Genomic DNA, 16393 nt, shown 5'->3' with positions numbered 1-16393 from the left:
CATGCAGTAAAACAGTTTGGTTGTGTTTTAAATGAGGTAGAGGAGGGCAAGAAGAGAATGGTTTTATAAGGGTTGCTGTAGAAGAGATTGCTGTTACATTTCCTGTGTTGCTAATAGCATGCATTAAATACTAGATCCGTAGATATTGCAGAGAATAAGGAATAGTAGGAGGTATGGGGTGGCAGATAAATGATCTGATGTCATTCATGTGCAGCTATCCTAGATCTCACAGATGCTCAAATTACACTGAAGAGTAAAAATATATTCTTTCTCCTTTTTTTTTTATTACAGTAGGCATAAAGGAATTTTGTATAGGAAATGTTTTGTCTGGAGCAGATTATGTGTGTGTGTTTGTGTTTAATAAACATATACGTACACAGAAGATTTATGGCGATTGAGAGAAATGTGAATATAATTTGGAAAATTAAAGAGAATTGGAGATATAAGAATTTAAAATATTTTTCTGTTATTCCAAAAAGACTTACACAGCCATGCTGGGTTTTTTCTCAGTCTGACTGTTAGGTGACTCTGAGAACATTTCAGCTAATTGGAACTGAATTTATTGCTCACAACCTTGAAGAGTCAGGGTCTGTCAAATGCAGCAAAGTTGAGTTGATTAGAAGGCAGTGTTATTACCCTTTATCGTGTCCACCAAAAAGAGAAGAAAGAAAAGAAAGAAAGAAAGAAGGAAAGAAAGCAAGCTGTAAGATTCTTCTACTGGTTTATGCATAGTTGCACATCACTAAATGAAGCCTATACTTTCAGATTTTCATAGCCGATTTTTATAGGTGTTATCCCAGCACACTGAGGACGTTGAGATTACTCTCCTATATTATGGGGACTGGCTTCCTTCTTGGAAAATTTTTCAACCCGAAAATCAATATAATTCTTAGTATTGAATCCCAGAGACCTTTATAGTAGGAGAAAACATAGGGAGTTGAGGATTCCTGGTATCCTTCCCCTTACTTTTTCCTCCCAGCAAGAAACAAAAAATTCTTCCTGACCAACAGGAGCCTCTCATTACAACCTGTTTGCTTTAGCCTTTGCACATTATTTATTTAGTCACTTTTCCCTGAACTCATTTTTTTTTTTTGCTTCAATCTACTGAATGCCTTTTGGCTTCGTAGAACATGACATTGCATGAAAAAACAAGACGTACATTTATTTTACCTTGAAATCATAAGCTCTTCATCACTTCATAACTTTCCATCTCCTTTTGGGGTAGGGGTTATATTCAGCAAATAGATTTAAGTGTTTGGGTGTTCTACCATGAGAACAATAAACTTTTCTCACACTATGACTGCCCCTCCAAGCTATTTTCAATGCTAAGATTTAGCAAAAGTCAACTTTCAGTTAAAAATTCTCCCTCTCCCTTGTCTGATTATCTTTCATCCTCCCATATCTTGTCTTCTCCCTCCCCCATCCCATGTTTTCTCCTCCCTCCTCTTCTCTCATTCACTGTCAGGAAGGGCCATCTTCGAAGGGCCAGTTCAGCACAACTCGGCGCCGGCAGAGGCTAGCAGCAGCAGTGGCTACAACAGTGAGTGGATTTCAATCTCAAGTGGATGTTTAATGAGAATGAGAAACTGTGTACTAGTGTCACCCTGCCCCACGTTCTAATGGTGCCACTCGTGTGCGATGGCATCAAGCACAGCCCTCTCCTTTGTTGGCGGAGTTCTCACATGTTCTCTGGCTGTCTTTGCACTGCCGGCCTCGCACACAGGTGTTTGGGTTTGCAATGGAAAACTATCATGGGATCCAGATCTCTACTTCTACTCTCAGTGTGAGAAACAGTTTAAATTCAAGGATGCAAAACGGAGTGTGTGGGCGATTTCCTGAAACGGTGTGGGTTTGGGGGTTTTTCTTTTTGGTTTTTTATTTGTTTTTTTTGCCATACTGATATTGGAACCGTTGCTAACTGATTTCTGTTTTTCTAAGAAAAGCCATGTTACTACAGACATAAATTGTGCTTTTTTGGTAGCAATGTGACTATTTGAAAAGGATGTGAGAATAAAGAAATGAGAGGGTAAGAAAAGGTGAATTTTGATATCATCTCTCAGCAGCTACCCAAACTTACACTTAGCAAAGGAAAGTTGTTTTCTGGAAAGAATATTGAGCTGGAAATCAGAAAATATAGTGTGGAAAGGAGAGAACCACAGAGTTAAATGGTGTTTAATTCACATCTAGATGTTGGTTTTGCTTTTTTTTTTTTAAAGAGAAGATAGGGTGGATGTTAGGAGGATAGAGGGAGTATTGAGATATATAAGGCAAATAACTTAAAATTGAATAGAAGGTGCTTAGAATAGTGAACTGCCACGTGGAATATAAAATAGAATATGTAAACCAAGAACCTTATGCTGGATAAAAATAAATCATAATATTTGTTTAATCATGACATCCTATCAACTTTTTATATACAGAATACTGAGTTCATGGCAAACATTAATTTTTTGGCTATTACGTAAGATTTCCTGAATTATCATAGTGTTGCTCTTGCTGCTGGTGGAATGTATTTTAAGACTAGAATTGCTGAAAAATATGAAAAGATTTTGGTTGCACTGTAGGAGAATGGATACTGGTGTATGGATTGTTGGTTTTCTACTTTATAACTCATGACTGACTCTTGATTTATATCTGGGTACTCAGCTGGTTTGTTTGAGAGACAGAAATAATTTTGATTATGAAATGAACAAGTGACATGGAATTTATTACGGACTGACTCTTTTTTTTTTGCGGTACACGGACGTCTCACTGTTGTGGCCTCTCCCGTTGCGGAGCACAGGCTCCGGACGCGCAGGCTCAGCGGCCATGGCTCACGGGCCCAGCTGCTCCGTGGCATGTGGGATCTTCCCGGACCGGGGCACGAACCCGCGTCCCCTGCATTGGCAGGCGGACTCTTAACCACTGCGCCACCAGGGAAGCCCCAGGGACTGACTCTTAAACTCACAGTTTTGTGAACACTTGAACAAACAAATTTTTGAAATTGATTTCATGGTTAATGTCTATCTTATGCACGTATTCAAATACAGATGAAAAAAGTGTCTGATACTGACATGGTAACAGATTCTGACAATAAATCCATGTAAAGTCAATTTTTAAATTCTTAAATGTAACCTTTCATTTACAAAATTCAGAAATCCAAATGATTATTAGAGAGAGAACAATATCTCAGTATGGAAAGGGAGGGTCAGTCATTTTATGAAAATACAAATGTTTCCTTAAATAATGTACTTCTAAGATGGCATGCAGGGAAGTGATTGTGTTTCTACTGTGTTCATTTTTTGATTGCAGATACATATAGTGAATATAATAAAGCTGAGATTAGAACCTATTTGAATAGGTTGATTTTTTTTTTTTTTTTAGTTGGGAGTACAAGAGAAAAAGCTTTTGAAAGATGGAGGTATTAATGCTCATCTCCTCCAGGGTAGCTGTGACCACAGAGGTTAAGGATAACTTAGAGCATCTAATGAATGAAGCTGGCAGCATTTAGTCATGTATTCAGGAATAACTAGAGGGCGTGGTTACTCTAAACCCTCTAGGATCTATAGCTTTTAACTCCATACCAGAGCAGGACAACATCTAGCAGGACCTTCCGCTGGCTCCCTCAGCCCCCTTGCCCACATCGCAGTGACCTGTCGCTGGTGACTCAGCCCTCCTGTTTCTTTTAGTGCAGTGGTTCCCCTTAATTCCCTGCCTTTCCTCTTCCCAACAGTAAAGTTAGCCCACACATTTGGAGTCTGTCCTATCCTGCTAGTTGCCTTTTGTCTGGAATTCTTCCAAATGACTCCAGCTACTTGTTCTCCTTGCCCACTTAGGTGTGTAGGGCAGCTGAGATTGCTCCCAAAGACAAGTACACCCAGGATGTTTCAGAGATTTATTCTTGTTGATTCTTAGCACTAGCATCCATAATGGTCCACTTGCACCATCAGGCAGGCCCAACAGAATAGGGGGTTGGAAAGGAGAAACGCTGGCCCCTCCCCAAGAGTCCCAGTGCAATCAGTACCCCACACTAGCATCCCTGTACGTGTGATGCACAGTACCAGTAGCAGGTGAGTTTTCATATTGGCTCCGTGAGTTGTGTATGCTCAATATCTTCCTTAGACTTGCTGTTGTGTGTTCTCTTTTTTGTTCATGTTTACCACTGCTAAATTTCAGTGCCAGTCCACTGTCAATCTGTTTCTCTTTTGGCTTCTTTATAGACAGGTGATAAAAGCGTCTCCTAACAGCCCCCTTCCAAACTGCAGTTACTGGTACCAGAATATTCCAGGACCAGGCTTCCTCCCTGTCACAGGATTTCAAGGAAGCCTTGGATTTCTTTCCTAAGGAGGATGTGAAGTTGCATTTCCAGCATTGAGGTTTCTCACATACAAATATTGAGAGCTGTAGACAGCCCCACTCCAGCCATCACTGACAGAGAACCTAGTTACCGTTTAAAATTTCAAATCCCATAATACTCACATTGATGAAAAAAAAACTGAGTAAATAAGCCCCCAGGCTGAAGAGATATTCAGTTAGAGTTAGATTAATACATCTCAATTTGTATTTTCAGTTTCATTTCATGAATTTTTCAATTAAAATGATCCATTCCACATACTTCTTTTAACCAAAAAAAAAAAAATCAGTATAAACATTTTCAGTCAGAAGTATATAAATATTAGTTTTCAATGTCCCAGGGAACTGTTTGATTGCAGTTTGAATAGAGCATTCCAAGTCCCTTTCCCTGTGGATTATATACAAAATCATTTTTACCGTTTTAATTGTCAATTTAAACTTCCATTATGTTCAAAATATAAATTTGTAACATGTTTTTCTTCTCAGTGTCTGATTCCAACTTTTAATAAAGAGCCCATTATCTCAGGAACAAGTCTGGGTCCTCACTGGACTCTCTGGGCCTCCACTACACCCTGGCCTCCCATCACTACTGCTCCCCCAGCCTCCCTATCCACTCAAGGGAGGAGACCCCTCTCCTACGCCATGCCCCTCCTCGGAGCGTTGAGGGCACCTGAGTGCAGATAAAACCCTTTTGTTGATCCTCAACACATTTCATTCCCCACCACCGAACACGCACATTCCTTTTTCTCAAATGCTCTTCTAGTCCATTGCATCCTGAAACCATATCCTTAAATCTGCAAACTCCTTGGTCTATCCATTTCCTCAAGTCACAGTCTCTGCCCATGACCTTCTCATCACCACCCTTTCCATGGATTCTCTCTGTCCCTCCTAGAGGGCCTTGGGCTGACTGCCCTTTCTAGATTTAGCATCACCACAGGCAAGGACAGAAATTTTCTTTATCTGTCTTTAAATATTCTTTCACATAAACCCCATTCCCTTATGGATATCCTAAAAAACCTCAGTCATTACTGTCACAAAGTTGCCTGGATAGGATTCCAGCAAATTACTGAACCCAAGGACTCCATTTTCTCAAATGGCTTATCTGCCACTTTTGTGTCTCTTCTCTGGAATAGCCAGGAATTCAGATCCTGATGAGATAAACAAGCTGTTGACACCTCCCAGCCCAGTGTAGCCAAGGTCCCCTTGGGGGATGAGGAAGAGTTACTTTGATGACTCCAGATACCAGATTCTTCACAGATCATATATTGACATGCTTAGCTTAGCAGAACTGGGGAGAAAGCTTCATGCCCACTTTCTTTCCCAGTAAGCCTTGGATATCTTTTGAGATAAATAACTCCTTGCCAAGACAAAGCTACATCCTAAGGACCCTCTCCAGTCTCAACTGCCCTCACCCAGACCCACCAACTGCAGCTCAGGCTAGATTTTTGGGGTCTCTCCATCTCCTCCATCCCTGTATCCTCCGTGCACAGGCACATGCTTGCAGGGTCCCTCCCTCCCCTCTTTTTCTATCATGAGGTTTAAAGCTAAATAAAACAATGAAAAAAGGAAGTGGTTCTGACATACATGTACATCAGACAAGATATTGGTTCCTTCCTCCTACAGCATATTTTCTGTTAGGTAGAGGATGTGAATTATCTTTTAATTTATACAAAATTCAGCTTGTGGAGGAGTCTGAGAGTCTGATTCTTGAAGATAATTGAATGCATATCTGTGTGGTAAGAATTAGGGGAGGTTACTGGTAATCTGATTTATAAGAGGAATTGGTATTCTCATTTTCCAAGAGTGTTTGGCTGACAGCATTTGTAATGGTCAGGTAGAACCTTCTAGAAGGAGAGGGAAAGGTGCTTTGCCTCCACCCATCAGAAGCCTAGCCCAGATCCAGCCTGGGCAAGGAAGTACCTCTAGCCATTTGGGAAAATCTATAGGAATATGACTTTTTTTACTTAATGCTTTTCAATATTGGCCAGTTCATAAGCCATGTTTATGTAACATACAAAGGTAAACTGCAGTAACTTACATTTCATTTACAAATACATCTTGATAAATCAATTTCAAATTTAATTGTGAGTCCCTTTAAGCCATTATTATATTTAGTATTAAACTTACTTATGTTTTATCTAATGGCAATGGAGCAAGTGAATCTTTCTGTATACGCGCCTCGTGAATTTTTACCTGTTCAGTAAATTCCTGCTCCAGGCTCAGAAAGAAGTAGGCACAAAAAGTGCTCTGACTTGAGTACCCAGACTTTGTGAGAGAAGGTCAGCCACGTCACAGTTCAGACTGCTTTCTGCCAGCACTGTTTCTGTGGGTTCAGAGCTGAAGCTTATCTGGGATTGTGCCTGTTCTTCCTGTCATTGTGTAATCATCTCTCCCTGTGACAGTGAAAAGCCCGTGAGTCAGTGGCAGTACTAAATCAACTATGGGAAGAGACTCCTTCCTACCCAGCCACCTGCAGAATAAATGAGTACTGTCTCCGAGTGTGTCCTCAGAGAGGAATCTATTATTCTGGAGACTGGAAGAGATCTTTTCTATGTAAGAGAGGGTGGAACAATGTGCTGTTGCTCTCTACTGATTTGTGTCCTCCCCTTTCAGGTTCCTTTCAGTGCTACCATGTCCCCGGTTCGCTTGCATTCCTCCAACCCCAACCTTTGTGCCGATATTGAACTTCAGACTCCCCCTAGCCACCTCGCAGACCCTCTGGAAAGTTCAATGGATTACACAAAGCTTCAAGAAGAATTTTGTCTAATCGCACAGAAAGGTAACAATAAATATAGTGTGCCCTTGAGAGAAGCTCTCTTTCTTGATGGGAAGTTGCCATTTATTCTCTTATCCTTGTTTAGGTGGTCATGGTAGAAAGGTCAAATGGTTTATGTATTTATTGCAGTTCTATAAACAAAATGCAGTAGGATATGATGCCCGCCTCCTGGGAGAACACACATCATAGGGTTACAGTTTTGACTGAGTAAAGAAAGTAGCATTGAGGGTGAGAAAAGGCAGAAAGGCAGAAAGACAAAAAGGGTGTTAACCTTTGATGACTGTTCTTCCTATTGCCTTCAGGCCTGGCACTAGGATTGTAGGTCATCATAAATTAAAATTTGATTTTCTTCACTCAGAGAATATTAGGATAATGGGATTATCTATTTATTCTCTGAAATTTGCGGAATGAAACACTTAGGGGGAGAAAAAGGCATTGTCCTAGGCAGGTCAGCAGACGCTACTACTCAACAACTGTTTTTCATCATTTAATACATACTTGTGAGTTAGCCTTAGCTAGGGAAAAAAAGAAAAGAAACAGATTCTGTTTGAAACTCTTTTTTTATTAAACGACATAATAAGTTTTACTTTACAGTTTGTGGGTAAGGAATTCAAGAAGGCTCAGCTAAGCAGTTCTTCTGTGCCACGTGGCATTGGTTGGGCTCCCTCAACAGTATTCAGCTGGAAGCTGGGCTGAATTGCTCAAGGTGTCTTCACTAGCACTTTGGTTGTCCCGCTGGGAGGCTGCACACAACTCTGTCCCTCTCCTTCTCCCTCTCCATGGCAGCTCAGGGCTCCAAAAGAATGGAGTGGATTGGAATGGAAGCAGCCAGCTCTGGACCTGAAGCACTGTCCCTTCACTGCACTCTACAGTGGTCAGAGCTTCACAGGCCAGTCCAGATTTGAGGGGAGCAGAAGTCCACCCCACCTTGGAGTCTCCTTTTTGATGTTAAGTTTTCAATAGGCATGTTACAGAAGTTCAATTGCTGTCATCAGGCACAGAGAGTAAGAGTATAATAAATAAGAAGCAGGAGAGTGGAGTGTAGGTGGATTGGGCAGTCTTGTCTGTGTTTACCAAGAAGAGCCTCAGCTCCCAAATTAACTCCCTCCCCTTATTGCTGTAGTATTTAAATTTCAGCCACTGAAACTTTGTGTGTGTGTGTGCCTTATGATAGTACCTTCCCAGTCTCTTGGAGAAAGATACATATTATGTTGTTTTCAGTCACTAACATCTTATTATGAATCAATCACATTTATTTCCTCTGGGCCCGCTGGTAATAGGTTATAAAATATTCTTGAAAATGTGTGTTAAATGGAACATCTCAAGTACCCCCCATGATACTCAAGAGCCTAGTGACTCAGGAAAGAAGGGGCACACACTGAGGACATCTCTGGGAATGCTGAAGTCGGCAAAAATGTATAGTCTCCTTTTTTTTTTTTTTTTTTTTTTTTTTTTTTGGCGGTACTAGGGCCTCTCACTGTTGTGGCCTCTCCCGTTGCGGAGCACAGGCTCTGGACGTGCAGGCTCAGCGGCTATGGCTCACGGGCCCAGCCGCTCCGCGGCATGCAGGATCTTCCTAGACCCGTGTCCCCTGCATCGGCAGGTGGACTCCCAACCACTGTGCCACCAGGGAAGCCCTATAGTCTTAAACCATCAGCAAAGATGTGCTAGCAGAGATTTCTTTAATTCCACTATCCTGAAGCAATTAAACTATATCATCTCCCCCACCTTTTTTCTCTATAGATTTTTCAGTTGAGATTCTGTAAGGCTACCTCTCTTTCACCTCCTGTTTTACTCCTTTCACATTTTTATTGCATGTCTTAGCTGGATGCTAATCATGTCATTAGATTAGAGCAATGTTATTTTGTTTATGTAACAGCATAGATTTATGGCCAGGAAAGCCAGTAGCTTTTACTTCTAATGTGAGGTTATAGCAGCAGGTAAAATGAGACAGCAAATGTGTGAATTAACTATAGCACATCTTCTAAAGGAAGATGGGTAAATTTGAAGGTAGCCCTGGGAAAGCTTTGTGTATTTGGTTGCAATCCGGAGGCTTTCGGGAAATCCAAGTTTCAACAGAATTTTAAAGCCTTTGTTGAAACAACATGTTTTCTTTTCAGTTGTGCTAGAAAAAAAAGCAGGGGCTTTTCTATGACTATTGAATGAACTCTTTAGGAAGAATTATGGATTTTGAAAGAGTGAGAGTCCGCTTTTAGAGCTGCCAGTTGGGTTAACATATTTCAGCTATCAAGTTATTACCTTAAAATTGATAACTAGAATGTAGCACATAAATCAATAGATTGTGAGTCCCTTATGATCTCACCATTTTTCCCCTTTAATTCAGGCCACTGTTTTATGCTAAATTTTTCCACTTCTTTAAAAAAATCCTTTCTCTTATAAGGAAATCCCTATTTTAGAAGACTTTGCATTTTATAGAAACCGTTATTGTAAAGATAGGAGTTGGAAATTCAACTTTTTGTGTTTCAGAATTAAAGACTGCCTTGAATTTTTACCAATGTATGTTGTTAGGTATGCAGAAATGGTGGTGGAGGTTGTTTTTATTGTTGCTTTTATTTTGTTTTATTTTATTGCCAGCTCTATTGAGATATAATTGACATGTAATATTGTATAAGTTCAAGGTATACGTGTTGATTTGATACACTTATATACTGAAAATAATTGTGATAGCTAACACCATACCATTTCTTTTTTTTTTTAATATTTATTTGGTTGTGCTGGGTCTTTGTTGCAGCAGGCAGGTTCCTTAGTTGCAGCCCGCAGGCTCCTTAGTTATGACTCACTGGCTGCTTAGTTGCAGCACGTGGGCTCCTTAGTTACGGCTTGCTGGCTCCTTAGTTGCGGCAGGTGGGCTCCTAAGTTGCGGCATGCATGTGGGATCTAGTTCCCTGACTAGGGATTGAACTTGGGCCCCCTGCATTGGGAGTGTGGAGTCTTCACCACTGCGCCACCAGGGAAGTCCCACCATTTCTTTTTTGTGGTGAGAACATTTAAGATCTACTCTCTTAGCAACTGTCATGTAAATAATACAGTACTATTAACTATAACACTATACTGTACATTAGATCCCAAGAACTTATTCATCTTATAACTGGAAATTTGTACTCTTTAAAAACACTTCTGTTATCATGATGTTCTTGGCTGAGAAAGTAATGCAAGTGCTGTTCTTAAGACCAAATCATTTCCTACCCCAAAGAGAACTAGTTAGAACTTCTAAAACAGCTGTCTTATTTATATTGGCAGGACTCATAAAATGCTCTTGTTTGGGTGCACACTTTGGGGAAATAATTTTTGATAGTTCTAAATGATTTGCATGAGGCTTCATTGTACACAGAACTGCTCAAATATTGCCTTCAAATATAGCAGAGTAAAACTTGTTCCCTTTTCCTTCTAGGAATTATAGTTTAGTTTCTAACTATTGAAATTTAAAAATTGATAATTTTATATACTGCTTCCAGGTCTTTGTTGGCTTATCTGGTTTGAAATGCTAAAACTTTCATCCTGATTAATTACCATTCCTATATTTGTTTTGTGTATAGATATTCTGGTAGATTCCATTTTATGGCTGACTTTCAATTAGACTGTAACATAAACTTTCCAGAAAATATCTGTGCATGAGTCAAAGTACTGAGAAGTTTATAATTTTGTATATTCTTTCTGGATCCATTTGATCTTTGTTTCTTACTTTTCTCCCCACACAGTGCATTCTCTTTTGAAGTCAGCGTTTAATAGCATAGCTATAGAGAAGGAGAAGCTTAAACAGATGGTTTCTGAGCAGGATCACAATACAGGCCACAGCACGCAGATGGCACGGCTCCGACAGTCACTGTCTCAGGTAAATGAGAGTGTTTCTTTCACTCTCATAATACATTCCTAACCCTATAAGCCAAAGATGGGGGTGGAGGCAATCCATCATGGGGATGGCACATCATCTGAAATTCTCCCAAGACATTGCAGTGTCAATATTACATTTTATTACTTTTCTTCCAAACAATATCAAGGTAAGAGTGAAAATCAACCAAACTTGCTTGCAAACATAATTACTATTTTGGCTGATTGAATACTTTTAATGCCTCTCTGTAGTCATTATAAGGCAGTCCCTGGTTTAAAAAAAAAAAAAATCGTGCATTTATACATGATTTACATACACATTTAAACAGTTATGTTCCAGAATATGTTTGATCCAATGTCAAATAGACAAAATCTACCAGATCTTCCACACTTACTATTTTTTCCCACTTACATTTTAATCTGTTGAAAATTACTGATAACTATTACCTATTTTTTCTATTCTGATTTACACTCTTAGGATTTTCTTCCTAAGTTATGCTCCCTGAGGCTAGACTCTTATATATATTTCAGTATATATTTTACACTATAATAAATATTACTCAATATATATTATATTGATCTTATTAATACTAATCAAGTCCCTGTGTATTTCAAGGTTGAAATCTCTGTTAAAAATCCTTTAAAACTGCCCTTATGCTTTCTTACACTGAGCACTTCCTCTGAAATATTTTCATTTAGTCTATAAATTAACCTTTAAAACTTCCTTTGAGACTTCAATGTTGTTATTGATTTTGTGTGAGAACTCAGTGTTTATATAAAATATTGTTCACTTCCTGGTGCCTTGGATCAGAGCGAAGGAGCAAGCAAATCCTGGGTAAGTGGTTTTCCATGTGGATCAGCTCCTGCTTGAAGAGTTTCCCTCAGTTCCTGAAAATTAGACTTAAACTGGTCTCACCATGTTTTATGTACCTGACCTGTCAGCTTCTTTTCAGCGTTAAGTTTCACGTTATTGAATGCTGTTTTCTGGGCCACACTTTCTGCTGTTTGCCATCTAATACTGTCAGTTGAGGTGCATATGCTGCTTCCAGTGCAAAACTAGGGAACTCGAGAGCCTGAGCATTCAAAGTGGCAACTGTGTTCCAGTCTTCAGAGGGCTTCCTTCACATGCACACTTGAACGGTTGCCCTGTACTGATCTTATGTCATGTATCTGTTGAACACCTAGTCCATGTTAATCGATCTTCTGAATCGTGATCCTGAAAGGATCATGAATCAGAAAGATCAAAATAATGGTTAGTAAACATCTTGTATGTCATCTTGTAAATGTGTCAAATACACTGTTGTCCCCCTACATGTTGCAGTGTTTTTCTTCAGATGTATTAAGGATTGAAGTCTTAGGGGTATGAGATAAGCTTGTACTAAGAAAAATAAGAAAATATGCTTGTTTCCCACCTGCTTGCTTTTATTTGCTTGTTGGTAAGACAGAGAATAGTAAACACATCTAAGTTTGGGAGGTCAGGTGAGATTAGGAATGGTGATGAAGAGAAATTTTAAAGTAGTCATTCATTTGTTCATTCATTCATTGTGTTTCATTCAACTACTGTACTTTAGGTACAGTGCAAGGTATAGGACACCAAGTTAAAAGTAGCCCTGGCCATGTTCCCAGGAAGTTCATGACCTGACTACTGAGATGAGCAGTATTTACTCAGGAAACAATTAAATGGACCATGCTGTAGTGCATTCCCAGTGGCACATGAGCGGTGCAGATTTCTAGGGCTCTGTGTGTTCAGAGAAATGAGAGATGCCTGAGCTGTGAGCAGACCCAGAGATCAGGTTCGTGGAAGAATTGGCCCTTGATGGACCTCAGGAGACAGCAGCAGCTGTTACCAACCTGATAAAAGTGAAATTACATCAACTTGCATGCTTTGGGTTAAATGTTTCCTTCTCTTGTCTAAACATGTATTTGCATCTAGACTTAGAGCCTCAATAGATTTTTGTTGGATTATTTGCAAGGGGCGGGGCGTGTTATATTTACTTCGTTTTCTTGAACTCAAAAAAATGTGAAAATAATTTGGGACTATAAAGATAGTTATACCCTGTCCACTAGAGAATTCAGTGCTTCCAGTTCTGTGTTATCACAGCATCTTGGCTGTGTTCACATCCTTGTGTCTGTACATACCTTCCCATTGGGTGGGTCGTTTCCTCCTGAGCTCTAGGGCTCAGGAGAGAGGCCCTGGCAGAAAGATGTGGATACCCCCGTATATCGGTGAATTTATAGATGTTGATAAATTGTGTTTTCAGTCAGAATAAAAGAGGCCAATGGAGCTGCCATAGAGAACATTAGTATTTAAAGGACAAGCTGAAAAAAAAAAAAAACAAAACCAAGATCCTTTGATGGAAACCCAGGGTAAACAGCTGACAAATTTAGATAGCTATGATCATTGAGATCAAGGGTAAACAGTTTTGATAATTTCAAGAACAAAAAGGTTAACAGGGTCTGACTTAGCAGCAAATGATATATGGACTGAAAGTCAACCTTGAATTTGGCAGTCATCTAAGTTTGTTTGTGTCATGAAGGGAAGGAACTAGCAGATTAGGAGACATTGAAGATGGGAAACAATTAGCTGATGTAGCCATCCTGATTGGCTAATTCTGTTGTTTTCATTGTGCCTCTTTAAATATAGCACTAAGGATTGAACAAGATATGAAATAGCTTGAGTACATTGAGACAGCTGTTCTACATATGTTTCTATGTTAATATAACTTCACATTATAGTGTGAGTTTAGGTAGCCTAAAGACATCTTTGATCCTTATTCAGGCATCATCAGTTAAAACCCAGATATTTTTTTAATGAACAGTTACCAATTCAAGTCTCCCCCCAGAAAGGGAAGGAGAGAGAGAGACTGTTTAAATAACTTCTTAGATTAGTCTTACGTTTTTAAAGCTTATTTTTTATTTGACATAAGTCTGATTTGATAAACGTCTGATGATTAAAATGTAGCTTTTCAATAAAGCTTCTAAATATATCAACTTGGCAAATTCCATCATCCTTTTAGAAGGTACATAGCATAATACAATAAGTAAAATTAGCATTCTTCACTACATGCTCAGCATAAATTTTTACCTGCCTTGGGCATGTAATAATTTGCAAGGCTGAACAGTATAATGAATTTCTCTTCTAAAGTAATATTTCATCCCTGATCTATACGTATACAAAAATGTACATAATTCTGTTATTTTACCCCATGAAACTTTAAAAGTAAACTTTTACACCTGAAAGGCAGCATAGATGTTGGATTTACACCTGTAGGACAAGGTATTTTGTGTGGCATGTATCCCTTTGTAAATGACCTTATTTCACAGCAGCTATAATTTTATGTACTGAACACCAAAATCAAATAGTATATAGTAAGCCTATGGTAAACTCAGCACCGTAGATTACTATAAGGAAAGATTCAACTTTCCTTGAGTCTGTTCTCAATACATTACACTCCGTCACTATTACCAGTTTGATTTCTGGCCCCAGAGTTTGTACACAGCTTGTGCTAAATGCATTGGGTGTAGGGTCCATACAAATGTGAGCAGCAGAATATGACCCAGTACTCAGTCTAGAGTTACTGAATTTCATTAAATCAGTACGGCGTCCACCGTTAGATGTGCCATCATTCTGTGCATTACTAAGAAGGAAAAAACTGTCAGTTAAACTGACCAGTGCTTCAGAGGTGTTAATGTTTGAGGAATTGTGCATATTAGAATCAGTGAAACGTGGTATGTTTGGGAATGTAAGCAAAAACATTGGCTTAAGGCACATAGCAGCATAATTAAGATCCCAGTCATAGCGTTTACCATCCTTCCTGTCTACAACATTTTATACATCCAAAATAAGTATTCTGTGTTGGGATAAATGTTTTAAGTGTATTTGTTCCTGAATTTCAGAGTTCCCTGAGACTTGGCCAAATTTGTTGTGTATGAAGATATTCTTCATAGAATCCTTTACATCTTTTTTTTAGCTATCCAGTAACTTTAAATTGATGTCATTTTGGACATAATTTGGCAATATTTATTAAAAGCCTTAAAAATATTTTACCCTTTGACCCTTTGGTCCATGGCTGATATGTATAACCTAAGGGGTTAATGCTAAATGTAGAAAGCCTATATGCACATAAACGTTCATGGCAGCATTATTTATCCTAATAAAAATCAGTAACAACGTAAGTGCCCAAGAGTAGAAAATAATCACTTGTTCCGCAGTTATTAAAATCACATTTGTGAAGAGTTTGAAACATAAAATAAATATCTGTGTACAAAGAATAAGTGGCAGACACAGGATGTAGAGTATGTTCCCGTTAAATAATGTGGAAAATGCATAAGAAAAAAAGCTAGAAAGAACTATACCAAGCTACCAGGCTTCCCTGGTGGCGCAGTGGTTAAGAATCCGCCTGCCAATGCAGGGGACACGGGTTCAAGCCCTGGTCCAGGAAGATCCCACATGCCGTGGAGCAACTAAGCCCGTGTGCCACAACTACTGAGCCTGTGCTCTAGAGCCCATGAGCCACAACTACTGAGCCTGCATGCCACAAGTACTGAAGTCCGCACGCCTAGACCCCGTGCTCCCCAACAAGAGAAGCCACCGCAATGAGAAGCGCATGCACTGCAACAAAGAGTAGCCCCCGCTCACTGCAACTAGAGAGAAAGCCCGCGTGCAGCAACGAAGTCCCAATGCAGCCAAAAATAAATTAATTAAATAAATAAATTTTAAAAAAGAAAGAAAGAAAGAAATATACCAAGCTACCAGAAATTGGTTGATTGGGTAGTAAGGTATGAATTTTTTAAAATATTTTTCTACTTTTTTGTGTTTTCCAAATACACTATAATAGTATTTTTTTAATAAAAAACAAGGTGATTTTTAAGAGATACCCAGGTTCTTGATAGCTCTAGCTTTGACAGTTTCCATACTCATATTCTCACTCCTTTTCAACCAGTTTTGCTTTTATCTGAAGGGTTTAAGTCTTCTGGTGATCCCATATTGCCATGTTTCATATCCTTCTCCAGCCTTCAGGCTTCTGTGTGTCCTTCCCAGAACCCACAGTTCCATTCAGTAAAATGCATATGCTATGCCAGAGTCTCACCCAGTCTAGGGTAAATTTTCACCCATTGTCTGCCTAGGAGGGTGAATGGTAGTTAATAGCCAAGGAGGTGAGGATTTGGGCAATTAACTCTGGCTCAGAACTTCAAGATGGTGCCTTCTTTTATAGATGGGTCAGGAATTATGTGTTTCTTGGATATATTACGCTTGAGTGTGTATGAGGGACATGAGGTGTGGGGAAATGAGTATACTTTGCAGAGAGTTTGTAGTTCGGCCTGAACTCACTTATGGAAGCAAGTAGTGAGACTTCCTAAAGAATCTAGGCACAGTTCCTGAGCCTGAGGCTGCTTCCTGCCTGCTAGGCCTTGGCCCCGTCTGCCACTCCTGGA

At 39.4% G+C, this 16393-nt stretch overlaps 1 protein-coding gene and 1 non-coding gene across 8 annotated transcripts in view; both read left to right on the top strand.

Moving 5' to 3' along the window:
* Window positions 1–16393, top strand: part of OSBPL6 (oxysterol binding protein like 6) — a 206845-nt gene that overhangs the window by 165200 nt on the left and 25252 nt on the right. For 6 of the 7 annotated variants that reach the window (XM_029225083.1, XM_029225080.1, XM_029225081.1 and 3 more), the window contains 2 exons: window positions 6946–7111; window positions 10828–10961. In XM_029225083.1, coding sequence (XP_029080916.1) covers window positions 6946–7111; window positions 10828–10961 — 300 coding nt within the window. Of the gene's footprint in view, window positions 1–1465; window positions 1541–6945; window positions 7112–10827; window positions 10962–16393 lie in introns of all 7 variants that reach the window. The other variant, XM_029225085.1, reaches the window with a different exon arrangement.
* Window positions 7383–7526, top strand: LOC114897343. The gene has a single exon (XR_003794069.1). It is a non-coding gene; the product is annotated as a small nucleolar RNA SNORA79 (small nucleolar RNA).

This window comes from Monodon monoceros, unplaced genomic scaffold (assembly GCF_005190385.1).
Source record: "Monodon monoceros isolate NGI ecotype Baffin Bay Population unplaced genomic scaffold, NGI_Narwhal_1 Super_Scaffold_16, whole genome shotgun sequence".
In the NCBI taxonomy this organism is placed as follows: Eukaryota; Metazoa; Chordata; class Mammalia; order Artiodactyla; family Monodontidae; genus Monodon; species Monodon monoceros.
The sequence above is the reverse complement of the archived record's forward strand: the minus strand, read 5'-3'. Positions and strand labels throughout refer to the sequence as shown.